The 13,567-nt window shown below is 50.6% G+C and overlaps 1 protein-coding gene across 3 annotated transcripts in view; it reads right to left on the bottom strand.

The window, feature by feature from the left end:
• Nucleotides 1-8,701: 8,701 nt before the first annotated feature.
• si:dkey-40c11.2 (drebrin-like protein A) overlaps nt 8,702-13,567 on the bottom strand; it is a 26,349-nt gene continuing 21,483 nt past the window's right edge. Inside the window, exons 7-17 of one of the 3 annotated variants that reach the window (XR_010875248.1) lie at nt 13,386-13,537; nt 13,174-13,228; nt 12,978-13,058; nt 12,751-12,859; nt 11,880-12,404; nt 11,377-11,727; nt 11,176-11,283; nt 10,907-11,031; nt 10,668-10,719; nt 10,392-10,584; nt 8,702-10,316 (exon numbers count right to left, since the gene is read on the bottom strand). Coding sequence is in view for 2 of the 3 variants with exons in the window: in XM_067231559.1 (XP_067087660.1) it covers nt 10,448-10,584; nt 10,668-10,719; nt 10,907-11,031; nt 11,176-11,283; nt 11,377-11,727; nt 11,880-12,404; nt 12,751-12,859; nt 12,978-13,058; nt 13,174-13,228; nt 13,386-13,537 (1,695 nt within the window). In the remaining variant the exon portion in view is untranslated. Of the gene's footprint in view, nt 10,585-10,667; nt 10,720-10,906; nt 11,032-11,175; nt 11,284-11,376; nt 11,728-11,879; nt 12,405-12,750; nt 12,860-12,977; nt 13,059-13,173; nt 13,229-13,385; nt 13,538-13,567 lie in introns of all 3 variants that reach the window. The other 2 variants (XM_067231559.1, XM_067231560.1) reach the window with 2 other exon arrangements.

The following is a 13,567-nucleotide window of genomic DNA, read 5'->3' as shown; positions in this document are numbered from 1 at the left end:
GTCTCTCTGAGGGGGTCATTGTTTTCAGTGGGTCATTCCTTTTTTCTTCCTTTCATCGGCTGAACATAAAAGTACAGCTTTAGCGTGGCCGGGTTTGTCAGAGAGATAATGGGAGAGAGAGGTAGAAAGAAAGAGAAAGAGAGAGAGCCTCCCAGCTTTGCGTGTACAAGCACATGTTTATTAGATTGCCGGATTGTTCTGTGTTCCTCCATACTGGAGTTTGCTGATCTGATGGAACAATGGAGTCAGATGTCTCTTCACTGTGGTCTCTTTCTACCACCACCAAAGGATAAGTGCGCCCCCCTGTGGACATGCAATGAAAAACAGGAGATTGTTTCTCAATCCGACACCTCCACTTTATCGACTATAGATGAATCCCTGGCACATGCTCGAACTCTGGTCAGCAGAATAGATTTGAACCCGAGTGGAAGTTTGATCAGATAAAAGCAAATCAGATAACAGTCCTATAAAACATGTGTGAGGGTGATTGTGGTCAATTGGGATTCATGTCTGCTTGGGTACTGGGGACATATTCTGGACACCTTGCAGAAAATCAGGCCCTTGGCTCCATCACATCCCAGCTTGTTTCCATTTTTTGTTGTTCTGCCTTCAGCCTTTCCTGTGGTTTGCAGAGAGCTGACAAAAGCTGACCAAATCCTACGTGATTATTAAAGAGCTTTTCCCCTCACAGTGGATTTGTTTAGCCAGAATAAATCCAGCCTTTTGGCAAGTGCCACTGGCGTGGGGGGCCTAAACGATCCGTTTGAATAAAATTAGCGATAAACTGTCTGCTTTATGCGCCGCTTGTGTTACCCATCAGTCTCGTTGTTTTCTACTTTACAAGAGGCTTAACTGGCCTAAACATCTGGACCTCATCAAGTCCAGGTGTTCCATCACAGCACCACACACACACGCATACACACACACACACGGTACACACACACAACCATGCTGCTGCCTTAGCTTTCTGTCTATCTGTTACTCCTTCTGTCGTCTCTCTCTTTCTCTCTTGCCTCTCCTTCTCTCTCTTTTTCTCTCATTCTCTTTCTCTGTCTCTGTCTCTCTCTCTCTCTCTCTCTCTCTCTCTCTCTCTCTCTCTCTCTCTCTCTCTCTCTCACCCTCTCTCCCAAGTTTAGCCAGGTGCCGTTCTCTCTCTCTCTCTCTCTCACCCTCTCTCCCAAGTTTAGCCAGGTGCCGTTTTCCTGCCCAAGTCCCCATAAACAAACCTTAAATGTTCCTTCAAGTGTTCCCTCGAACAAGCTGTTCCTCCTCTGCAATTACACCAACACAGGCCAGTGTTGTTCGGCGTGATGTATTTATACATGGCACCGCTGCAGCCAGGCCTCTGTGTTTTCTGTTCCAGGGAACATCCTTTGCGAGAGCGCTCGGCAGTGAGGCCGTGCACTGTTCTCCAGGTGGCACACTGGGGCCTTGGCGACCATTCGTTACCTAATACCCCAAGACCAAGCCCACCTGTAAAAGTCATTAAGTAAGACTAGGTGGTATCCTTTTTGGCCATCGTTATTTCTGACAGGCGCAGACGGCTAAAGCGATTTGAAGGCAGTGCTTAAAACCGGCTTTCGGTTCAAAACGGATCGTTCGGGCTAAGCCACAAGTATTATAAGAGTACTATTCATATCTTCACATGGAGAACTCAGAATTTCCACACTGCGCAGAATATGATTGCTCTCAATTTTAAAAGGCTAAAGAATGGGCCTTTGTTGGTCAGATCTCATACACTCGCAATGTTCCAGTCTCTAATGGGCAATTACAGTTAGGCCCGGTCATTTATTTAATATCATCGCTACCATGGCGATGACGTACCCGTCCATACCAGCGTGCTGTCGTTTCACATTTCAGTCCCTGTCTCCGTCCTGCCGCCTGGCGAGGGCAAATTAGAGCGTTTAACGAAAGGCACGCGTCCGAGACACGTAAATAAACAACTTAAAAGCTGGGGCAATTTTCAAAGCATTAAGGTCAGTCTCCCATTTGGAAATAGCCGGGTCTATAGCATTTCTCTCCAGGGGGGGGACACCCCCTCCACGCCAACTTCAACATGCTGCGGCGCGCGATGGGATCGGTGAAACCGTCACCCCAATGGCGCCCCTTGCTGCATCTGGTTAATCTGGGCGACAGTTAGCGTAATGGGTTGCGAACCGGGCTGAAGGGCGAAACAACAAGGAGAAAGACCAGCACAAATAAACAAGGCCTTCCAGCGGAGAGGGCCTCCCAGTAGCTCAGGGTCCGGGAGACGGCGGCCATCTTGGATTGGCGGCGCTTGTCGTTTCCCGAACGAGCACGGTCATACCATAATGGCTGTGTCATGGAAAACATTCACGGCAGGATGGAATCGGTCGGCAAAGCAAAGCCCGGAGGTTCTCAATACATTGTATGTAGTTCTGATTTGGAATACTTTATAAAACATGCCTTCCTTGTGAAAGGATTGTCTACGCAGGATTTTACTTGGAGTTAATATTCTGTTTGGTGTTGAGGGGAAGACACACAGAGCTTCTGTGCACACACACACACTCTCTCACACAAACACACCTCATTTCCCATTTCTCTTGTGACCACCACTGTTGTTAGGCTGAGCAGACAAGGGGCTTTTAGATTTTGCATTAACATTTTATTCATTTACCAGACTCTTTTATCCAAACCAAAATGCAAATACTGTACATACAAAGTCAACAGAAAATTAAGAAACCAGAAGTGCATAGTTCAGTACAGTATTTCTGTGGTCAGAGTCAAGGAATAGTCTCAAATTTCCAGGCCCAGTGCAAAGTAAGCATCTATCATAGAGCTATCACAAATACAATAAAGTTTAGCGAAAGAAAGAGAAATAGAGAGGGGTCAGGGAAGGAAATGGTTTCATGGCTGGGCTGACTGTTTGAATTAGCAGAGCCGAAACGGGCATCATCTGCTAACACTCTGACATGGTGTTGCTCTGGCCCCTGGCATGGTCTCCCTCCCCCCCCCCACACACACACACACACTCACACACACTCACACACACACACACACACGCACACACCCCGTTCGCCCCCGACCTCCCCCGTCCCGTGTTTGGCCACTCATGATCCTGCGCCCGGCGGCCTGTGAGCTGTCACGCCGGCCGAGGACGACCAGACTGACGAGTGACAAGGTGACGGGATGAGACGTGTCATGTTCTCGTCCGCCCAAACAAAGACACGGGAGGAGAGCGGCCACGCCTCGCCACCGTGGAGAGGAGAGAGAGAGAGAGAGAGAGAGAGAGAGAGAGAGAGAGAGAGAGAGAGAGAGAGAGAGAGAGAGCCCTGCTCCTTTGTTCATCCCCCGAGTTCCCTGTCTCCTTCCCTGTGTTGGACTGCAGCAATGGCACGGCCGTCATCCACTGGAGCCGAACCCCCCCCCCCCCCCCCCCCCCTGGTTCTAACGGTGCCCAGCTCGAGCTATCGAAGCCTGGCTTGGCCCAGCCCGACCAGGGCCCTGGTGAGCCAGCAGACCACACATCCACACATCAGCCCTTTATTGTTCCTTCCACTGGGGTAATGGAAACTGTGGCCTGGAGAGGGAGGAAGTGGCCCTGGGCCCCGGGCCCTCCGTGGTTGGCACGAACCCACGCACACACACACATACACACACACACACCGTAACACACGGAGACAGGCCGCGGCGTAGGTATTACAGTGAAAACACACCGCCCCGGCATCCCTTCAAATGGAAGGAAATCCTGGACATGTCGAGCACATTTAGAAACATAGCTGAGGCTTTTCGAAAAATCGCGATCGCCTCGACCCCAGAGTAACATGACGCGGGTTATTAAAAGGGGAAGAGGCCCATATGGAAACGATCCCAGACCTCAGAAGCCAATCACAGAGCCGGCTCTGGCTGCTAATGAGGGCGATCAGGATGTTTCTGTTGTTTGCCTACTGTGTGGCCTCGGTAACGACTGACTGACAGCAGGGTTGTCCTTACACTCACACACACTCACACACACTCACACACACACACACGCAGGGGGGTTCTGCTCCTTCCCTTACAGCCTAAGCAGGTCTTTATGAGCTCCGGCGCTTTTGAAGTACAACTTCTCCGGTACAGTATGGGGCAGGTCTTTACAAGCGAAAGGATATTGGTCGTTCAAAGCCACATTCCCGTATTTTAAGTGTGTTACGCAATGTTTAATCGGGATAGCTTTTCAGTTTGGCTCTTTGTGATCGTTTGTTAATGTGGTGTGTTGGCACGGCTGCCGACAACCTAGACTATGACCTCCGATGCCCTGCTCCTACCCCCACCACCTCCCCACCCCCCTGCCACCATCCCCACCCCCTACCACCACCCAGAGTTTCCGGCCAGACCCACTCTGTGTGCACAGGGCAGTGGCTGCAGAGAGAGATAGGCTTTAATACCCTCCGCTGTCTCGGCCTTGTTAAAGCTGAACGCCCTCCTATAAATTACCTGTATTTATGTCTCCCGCTCCTGGACTCGCTGCTCCATCGCTGAGGTAGTCCTGGGAGGGGAGGGGTCGGCCGGGATATCTGTCTGTGGAGAGCCTGCCTATCAGTCTTGGTCAGATCTCTTGTCCTCCTGGCTTGGTTGAAGGTTGCTTCCCTGTGTTGTTGCTGCCTGAGTAATCATGACATTCATTATTAGCTGTTTGCTCTCTATCACTATCACCCTCCCTGGAGCTCCTGGCTGTGATGTGTGGGTGTGTGTGTGTGTGTGTGTGGGTGTGGGTGTGGGTGTGGGTGTGAGTGCAAATTGCCACATCCAATAGTAAAAAAAAAAAAAAAGAAAGAGGTTAAACAAAGAATATCTTTACACCAATGGTGGGTAGAGGAAAGATTGTAGCAGGTGTGCTCCAAGATTGGGTTTAAAATATCGCATCAAACCATTCTGATCGGAGCGGATCAGGTCCTTTTCACGACAATGTGAAGACCCTGACCCATTTAACAATGTGACACGTCCAGTGGACGGTGCGCGGCCCAGAGATTGTGTCAGAGCCGAGAGATAAACAAGGTTTCATCCCTGCAGGCCAGGCCTCACCTCGGAGAGGAAAGACATCTCACATTATGATGCCGTGGTGCCACTGAGCCAGGCAGCCATGGAGGCAGGCAGGGAGGGAAGCAAGCAGGCAGTCAGGCATGGAGGCAGACGAGGAGGGAAGCAAGCAGGCAGTCAGGCATGGAGGCAGACGAGGAGGGAAGCAAGCAGGCAGTCAGGCATGGAGGCAGACGAGGAGGGAAGCAAGCAGGCAGTCAGGCATGGAGGCAGACGAGGAGGGAAGCAAGCAGGCAGTCAGGCATGGAGGCAGACGAGGAGGGAGGCAGGGAGGCAGGGAGGGAGGCAGGCAGGCAACCCGGGAAGCTAGCAGGGAGGCAGGGAGGGCGGGATCCAGGGAGGCAGGGAGGGAGGCAGGCAGGCAGGGAAGCCGGGGAGCAGGGGGCCTATCTGATGTGCTTCTCTCCCAGAGACGCCACCCTGGGCACCCTCCTATCAGAGCCACTTGTGAAAAGAATCTGTCTGGGTGAGCCGTGGCTGGGTCTGGCGCTGATAACGTGGCCAGCGGCCGTCACCGTGTCAGGGCAGAGGTCACGGCCCCCTCACCTCTCCTAACCCCTGGGGTCAGTGACATCTCAACTCAGCCACACACACACACAGAGGCACATAGACATAATCACACACACACGGATGCATGCACACACACACACCTACACACACACACACACTTACATACACACATCTCGTGACCTTGCAATCTTGATTGTCCACTGGTTTATTTGGTTGACGTTTGTTTTCTAACCGTCCTTATAAACACCTTTTATTCAGTGAATCCACCATTCTCCTCTTCTCTGCTGTGTCTCTCATTATAAACATCAGGACCATAATGACCAGACAAGGCTCCTTTTAGAAAAGCAAATTTCATATCAATTTGCCGAGTGGAAATGTAAAGGATTGGTATGAAAAAGAATCCAATAAAGGCAAACCATAGGGCTCAGTTTCTACTGGAACCACATCTGAGTTCACAAAGAGCAAAATCACTTTGGGTTGAAAAAAAAATATAAAACCCCTGGCATTCATATTTTTGCAGAGACATATATTTTTTTCCTCCAGGAAAAAGGGGTTTCGAAGATGAAGTAACACATTTGGACATGCCTGTTGCAGCCGAAGAAACGCTGGTGTTTCATCTAGAAAATCGGCAAAGAAACCCACCCAGATTGAGCCTGCTGCATTAATGACCGTACCAACCCCCAGCATGTCCCTGTGGCTCTCTCTCCACGCTTTGAAGATTTCTCCACTCCTACGATCGCGAGGAGATTCAACTGTTCACCAATCTCTGTCTGTCTATCCAGCGACAGGCTCCCAATCTGACATGCTGTCTGATGGCAAGCAGGGGGACGCTATCATAAACGTAAAGGAGAAGGGCCTTGTGGGAATAACGTCAGGAAATGTCCCGGGGTCGAAAACGAGGCCCACCAGCCAAGTCCTTGGCTTGTGATCGGAGCCGATTTCCATTATCCATCTTCTGCCGCGAGGCCGAAGGATGTTCTAATCCGCTGTTCTCATTGTTAGGTTGCGTGTGCGTGCATGTGTGTGTGCGTGCATGAGGGCCTGTGTGAGTGTGCGTGCGTGCCTTTTTTGCATGGGTGCGTGTGCATGGACGTGCATGGACATGATTTTTAGTTTTTTTGATGGTTGTGGTGAGGAAAGTAGGCTCCGCCCAAAAAATAAAGGGTTTCCATCCTGGCAGTAAAAACTGTCAGGCCCCTTTGAGGGGGCTATCTGTTCTGGAGGTTTAGGAGAAGTCTAGGTGGGACAAAGGAACTGACAACAGTGGAGAGTTAGAGCTTTCTTGAAGCTCTTTGTCATTTTGTTCAATGAAATACGAGCTCATTAGCATGACGATAAGGCGAAACGTTAATCCAAAGGCGTCTTTGATAGTCTGATGGAAACAGCACTCCCCCTTGTAAGGAAACAGAAAAAAGAGGGACAAAAGAGGAGGCTGAGGAGATGTCTAGGGTTAGCCTGAGTTGGGTCAAAATACAGTAGAGCACGCAAGCTTTCTACTGCTGTGGAGGAGCCACAGGCAAGCCCGAGGCTCTCTGACAAGACAATGTGTGTGTGTGTGTCACGTGTGTGTGCCGTGCCGCGGTGTGTGCGCGTGTCTGTGTGGCGTCCAGATCCGCGGCAACAGAAAGTGAGCCACGAGCTAGCTGCAGCCAGGCCAGATTCGAGCCGTGCGGTAAGGGCTACGTGCTGATCACCCGGCCCGTGACTGACACTTCCCCGGGCCCCCGGCTCAACCGCGGCCGGCCCACACGCGTCCGTTCTGCCAACCACCAGGCTGATAGGGCCTGTCAATCAAGCAGATAGTCCCAGGAGGGCCATTGAAAACGGGGGGGTGGGGTGGGAAGACCCCAATCATCAGACATCCGTCTCCACAGCCTGGGCTGAGAGGCTCTGTTACTGATGCTGAGGTGGGGGGGGGGGAGATGTGGCTGGGGGGGGGGACTTGACATAGACTGGCACCTTATTTGGGGGCTCTCTGTCGCTGGTGCTAATGCACAGAGACAGGGCCGATCGACCAGACCGAGGGACACCCAGGAGATGGGGGAGGGGGGGGGGGCACGAACGCCCTCCGCGAAGAAACTCACACAAACCAGAGGACACTTGCACAGAGAACACACGTCAACACGTACACACCAACAGTGTTCTGTCTGCTTCTCCTTTACGAGAATTCTCACAGGTTCGAGAACTTATCAAATTCTTTATTCAAATAAGACGTCTGCTCTCCAACTTCCCTTTCCTGAGCCCTTTTGATAACCATCCTACCGCCTTTTCAAAACGCCAGTGACTCCAACCCTTCTAAGGGAAGCTAAGATGAATATAATTTACTTGTCTGTCAACCGGCATCAGTTCAGCTTGTGTGAGGACCATGTCAAGCCCTGCCTTCGTACTTGAGAACCAAACTCAGGGCTGCCAAACAGGGTTACTGAACTGGCAATGCGAGAGCCCTGCACAGCTCCCCTCAAAAAATATCTGTTTGTTTTGTCAGACATATTAATGTCACTTTCAATCAATCATTATTAGCCACAGGGAAAATCTTATTTGAGGTGTAGAGGAATTAGTCATTTTTAGCTTTGGAAACGTTCTCCACTAAAATATGTGTAACATTAAACCTTCTATGAGTCTGCCAAACGTTCTGGCTTTGTCTTTTGTATGTCATGTACCAAAATGCAATGTCTCCCTCTAATGGCGATCGAGTGCCACTCCAGCATCTGCATCAGATTTTACTGACGAATTCACAAGTCATTTATGTCATGAGACGTAACTGATATAGACAGGACTGAAGGATACCACAGACACTGGTGATGACCCTAGGGCAACCCACAGGAGCTCACACACACACAATTATCCTTAGACAACACACACACACACACAAACAATGACCCTGGGACAATTCACACATAATGGTCCAGAAACAACATAAACATATATATATATATATATATATACACACATTCACACACATAAATACACACACACCACACACACACAATAAGTATAGTATCAGGGTTGACTCTGGTTGATCATGTACAATGAAATCACATTGTTGACAAAGACATTCAGTGTATGAAAGGTTGCCAGTAAAAAAAAACTAGTGCTTGAAACAGACCAGAAAAGCAATCATACAGAATAATCATTTTAAATAAGTCCCCCCCACACACACACACACTGTGATATAACTGTAACCCATGGTTACAATAAAGCAGAGTTTCATAGATGTCAAGGATTTATCCAAAATGGAGGCCGTTGTATAGGGAGTCTGGAATCCTGAAGGCAGGGAAATACAAAAAATACAAAAAACAAACATTTGTCAGCAGTCAAAGTGTTTATGAGACAGAGTTACAAACTGCAGCATCAAACCTAATGATTTTACAGAGCTGCTTTGGGCACATGGTCGTGTAGTGTTCACTCTAAGTAGCTGGCATTGCCGTCTAGTGACTCTTCCTGACTGTTCCAAAGACACAGAACCTAGGTTCAATCCCAGGACGAAAGAAAACAAGGGGTTTGGAAATGGTATATATATTTTTTTAAAGTGTAGAGTAAATGCAAATACACAGAATTCAAACCATACACACCAGGAATATGGCGTATAAAAACCACGTGGCTGTTGCTATACATTCTTATGTACAAGTGCAGAGTATTAAGACTTTTTGAACCTCCATAAGGAATGTTGGATTTACAATGAGTACATACTCTATATATATGTCAAGATAACATTATGCCAAAAGTGAGCATCTGATTTAGAAAAAGCGTTAAGACGGGACAAAATAACACCTTGCAGCTTAATAATACATAAAACAAACAAAGCCAAAAATAAAAGCCATTTACTTGAAGATCGAATTCAATTTCAAAATAAATCTGTTATGTAACATTCTCGTGCTTTAAATGTATGTTTCATAAGGTTTCAATACAGCCAATAAAGGATTCAGGGTTGTGGACTACCGGGTCCCAGATATATTGCATTTCAAATGATGTGAGAATAAAATAAGTAAGTAAAGTGAAGGCTCTTTATTGGACCATATCTCTCTCCCTTGCTCTCTCAATATAAATCCCTGTCTCCACCTCTCTCTCCCTCTCGATCTCCATCCAATTTGTCTCTCTCCATCTCTCTATTGCTCTCTCTCCCTCTCTTTCTCTCTAGTTCTCTCCCTTCCAATATATCTCTTTCCACATATCTGTCTCCCTCTCGATCTCCATCCAATTTGTCTCTCTCCATCTCTCTATTGCTCTCTCTCCCTCTCTTTCTCTCTAGTTCTCTCCCTTCCAATATATCTCTTTCCACATATCTGTCTCCCTCTCTCTCTACTTCTCTTACTCACTATGTTGCTCTCTCTCTGTCTTTTCCTTGCTCTCTCTCACTTTACTTTTCCCTCTCTTTCTATTTCCCTCTATCTACTTCTCTATCCCTTCTCCATCCTCCTTTCTCTCTCTCCCTCTATTTTTCTCTCTCCATCTATCTCTTTCTCCATCCATCTCTCTCTTTTCTCTGTAAGGCTATCCTGGGCAGCATTAGATGACAGGTTAGTCTTTAGTAGCAGGTGTGTGTGTGTGTGTGTGTGTGTAACTACCGGTAGTCTAGTCTCAGCCTGCTAAGTCCAACAGGAACTCTGGCTTCCTACACAAACATGTGTTTGGAGACAGAGTGCTCAGTCCCTGAGTGTGTGCGTGTGTCTAGATGGTCTCTCTGTACTTGGCTGGGAAAAGCCACTGGGGAGTGTGTGTGTATTTATATATATATGTGTGTGTGTGTGGAGGTGTATCTATATGGTCTCTACATAGTTGGCGGGGAGCAGTCTCTAGTGAATGTGCGTGTGTATGTGTGTGTCTGTGTATATCTAGATGGTCTCCACATAGTTGGCAGGATCAGTCTCTAGTGAATGTGTGTGTGCGTGTGTGTGTGTGTCTAAATGGTCTCTACGTAGTTGGCAGGGAACAGTCCCTGTTGACCATCTTTGCTGTATCCTCTCCACCAAGCCTTGTCCACGGTCTCCACAGCACTGATGATGTCACCAGGTTCAAAGGAGATCTCCGACTCGTCCTCTGAGAGAGTACAGACAACCATGGTTACGGTTAGGTGTGTGTGTGTGTGTGTGTGTGTGCAGCATGTGTAAGCATGAACATACCTGCTTGATAGTCATAAAGAGCTCTCACACACATCTGCCTTTCTGGTGAAACCTGTGAGGGGAAAAATGGAACATTTCAATCCCAAACCACTGCTGACAGATAAAGGTCTTCAACCAACTGGTATTCGGCAGCATCAAGGTGACCTCTAGTGGTCGACATTGGTAGGAGTCACATTTGAGTCCCATGCTAGACAGGGTTTGAGAGGGTCTAACATGAGCGCTCTAGAGAAACGCCATACCTCTGTTCCGTTCTCTGAAAACTCGTCGTTCTCTGCCCCGGAGTCCTCCTCCAGGCCGCTGTGCAGGTTGTAACAGACGGCCAGCTCGGGGCTGCTCAGGTCTGTGGACGGACTCAGAGATCCTTCTGGAAAACACCGGGCATACAGAACACACGAGGCTCCGTCACACACGGTTTCACTTAGATAACTGGGGCATGTGTGTGTCTGTGTGTGTGTGTGTGTCTGTGTGTGTGTGTGTGTGTGTGTGTGTACTGAGAGAGGAGACACACCTGTACCATTGAGTTCCACAATCTCCTCGAACTCTCTCTCTCTGATCCCATTGGTTGACGGGAGGGCCACAGTCTCTTGTGTAATCTGCTGGAGTAGGTCCTCTAAATCTAAAAGACGACACACCAGTTAGAAAAGACCTCCCTTCCGTATCCTGTCTTTGTTTCATGCACTCGACAGCAAGTACCCAAGGAGCATTCTACCTGTGTTAGGTGGCTCCTCCTCCTCCTCTGAAAGCTCCACTAGGATTGGCTCAGCTGGGACCTGGGCAATATCCGATTGGTCGCTCTTCTGTCTGTCATCGTTGGGCTCTCCTCCCTCCTCAGCCAATGCGGTTGGTTCTGGAGCTGATATGGTGTCTGTATCCTGGCCTGGGCCCTCCTCCTCCTCCTCAAGATGTGGGCTTGGTTCTGCGACGCTACATATAGGCTCTGGTTTCTCCTCCTCTTCCTTCTCCTCCTCCTCCTCCTCCTCCTCCTCCACTAGCACGGCCGTCGCTATGACGGCGGCGTTCTGCTCCTGCTCAGCGTGTACGCGTGTGGCAACGTACCGCTCTAGAGGAGAAACACACAGCCAGGTACCGTGAGAGCCGGCGGCGTTTACATGCGCAACACACTGTAGCAGACCTCTGGTCTGTTTCTACTCAGTGATTGTTTAGGCTCTCTCTGTGAGACGGTGTGTATGTCCCCTCTCTCTGGTGACCTACCTGTGGGCTGCCCAGGACTCTCTGGACGAGGGGCAGAGGGAGGCTGAGGGACTGCGGCGGGCTCCAGGGAGTCGGGGGGATAGGGGGAGAACTCTGGCTGGGGTTGGGGTGGGGTGGCTGGAGGAGAGGGTGGCAGGGCCTGGGCCTGGCTGTGTGGGAGGGTGCTGGGGGAGACTGAGGCTAAGAAGCCCGGAGAGGCCGGGGGGGCAGTGGGCTGGGCGGGGGGCGGAGCGCAGGGCCCGCTCGAGGGGAGGGTGGGCAGGGACGAGGCCGGGGGGGCGGAGCGGAGCGGAGATGCGGGGGGGGACACCACAGGGCCTCGGGCCCACTGGGGAGAGGCGATTGGACGGAATTGGGGGCTGGGAGGAGACGAGGGGCGGAGGAGGGGGGAGGGAGGGGCCCGCGAGAAGGGAGAGACCAACTCCCTGGGGCTGCGGGGGGAGGTGGGGGTGGAGGCGTCAGACTTCCCGAAGATGAAGGCTGTGTCGGTCAGGCTCCTCTGGTACCGCCTGAAGGGAGGTTTGACTGGAAGGATGGAGAGAGAACAACAATATGGGAGAAACATAAGACAGTGTGACTCCCCATGTTCCCTTCCTCTTCTCTTTCATTGCACTTTCCTCTCTCTCTCTCTCTCTCTCTCTCTCTCTCTCTCTCTCTCTCTCTCTCTCTCTCTCTCTCTCTCTCTGTGTCTCTCCCCATCTCTCTTTTCTCTCTCTCTCTCTCTCTCTCTCTCTCTCTCTCTCTCTCAAACACACAAACACAGGCATGAACTATCACCCAACCCCCAGCGTAGTACACTCTAACACTCACACACACACACCGTAGTATCACTCGAACACTCAGACACACTCGGACAGGAGCGCCGCCTCACCTGAGCGGGGTGACCCGGGGCTGGAGGGACCCTGTGAGGAGGACGAGGACAGCTGTCTGAAGAACTCCCTGGGGTTCATGGAGCGCTGGGACACCAGCACCGCCGCCTCCTACAGGCCAAGGCATGTAATGACACTCAGGCTCCGCAAACCCTTCTCAAGCGCCCGTAGGAACATGTACGCTTGTGAGCGTGACAAAAATACGTGGGACGGACACACACACACACACACTCACGGCCGCTTTCTCGATGGATTCGCTGCGTCTGAGGCGAGCCCTCATCTCGTCCTCGTGCTCCCTCTGTTCCTGCGCCTGCGACACGCCAGCAGATGTGGGTTAGCGAGAGAACCTTCCACGCGCACACAAACACACACGCGCGCGCGCGCTCAGGTCGGTTGGAAAGGCACGTGGTTGCGTTGTCACTCACCCATTTAGATTTTTCCTTTCTGTGCATCTCTTCCTCAAGCTGAGCCTGCCTCCTTCTACATGGGATATGTCAAAGTTGTCACGGTGCATTGATAACAAGAGGTTTAGTTTCATTTAGATACAAGTCTTTGATTGACTGTGGCTGGCTACTTGGGCCATACCACAAATGGCCACGAGGTGGAGACATTGAGCCCAGACTGAGCACCGCCGTACCTCTGCTCCTCGATCTTCTGCAGCTTCTCGTTCATCTTCCTCTCGCGCTCCTCTGCCTCCCTCCGCTCCTTCAGCACTCTCTCTCGCTCCAGGCGCCGCCTGTCCTCCGCGGCGCGAGTCTTCTCCTCGTCCTTCCTCGCCTCCTCCTCGCGCTGAGGCAGGCAGAGCGAAAGGACCGAGGG

Source organism: Osmerus mordax, chromosome 28 (assembly GCF_038355195.1).
Source record: "Osmerus mordax isolate fOsmMor3 chromosome 28, fOsmMor3.pri, whole genome shotgun sequence".
NCBI classification, from domain to species: domain Eukaryota; kingdom Metazoa; phylum Chordata; class Actinopteri; order Osmeriformes; family Osmeridae; genus Osmerus; species Osmerus mordax.
Note: the sequence above shows the minus strand (reverse complement) of the source record. Positions and strands in the feature narration are given on the sequence as shown.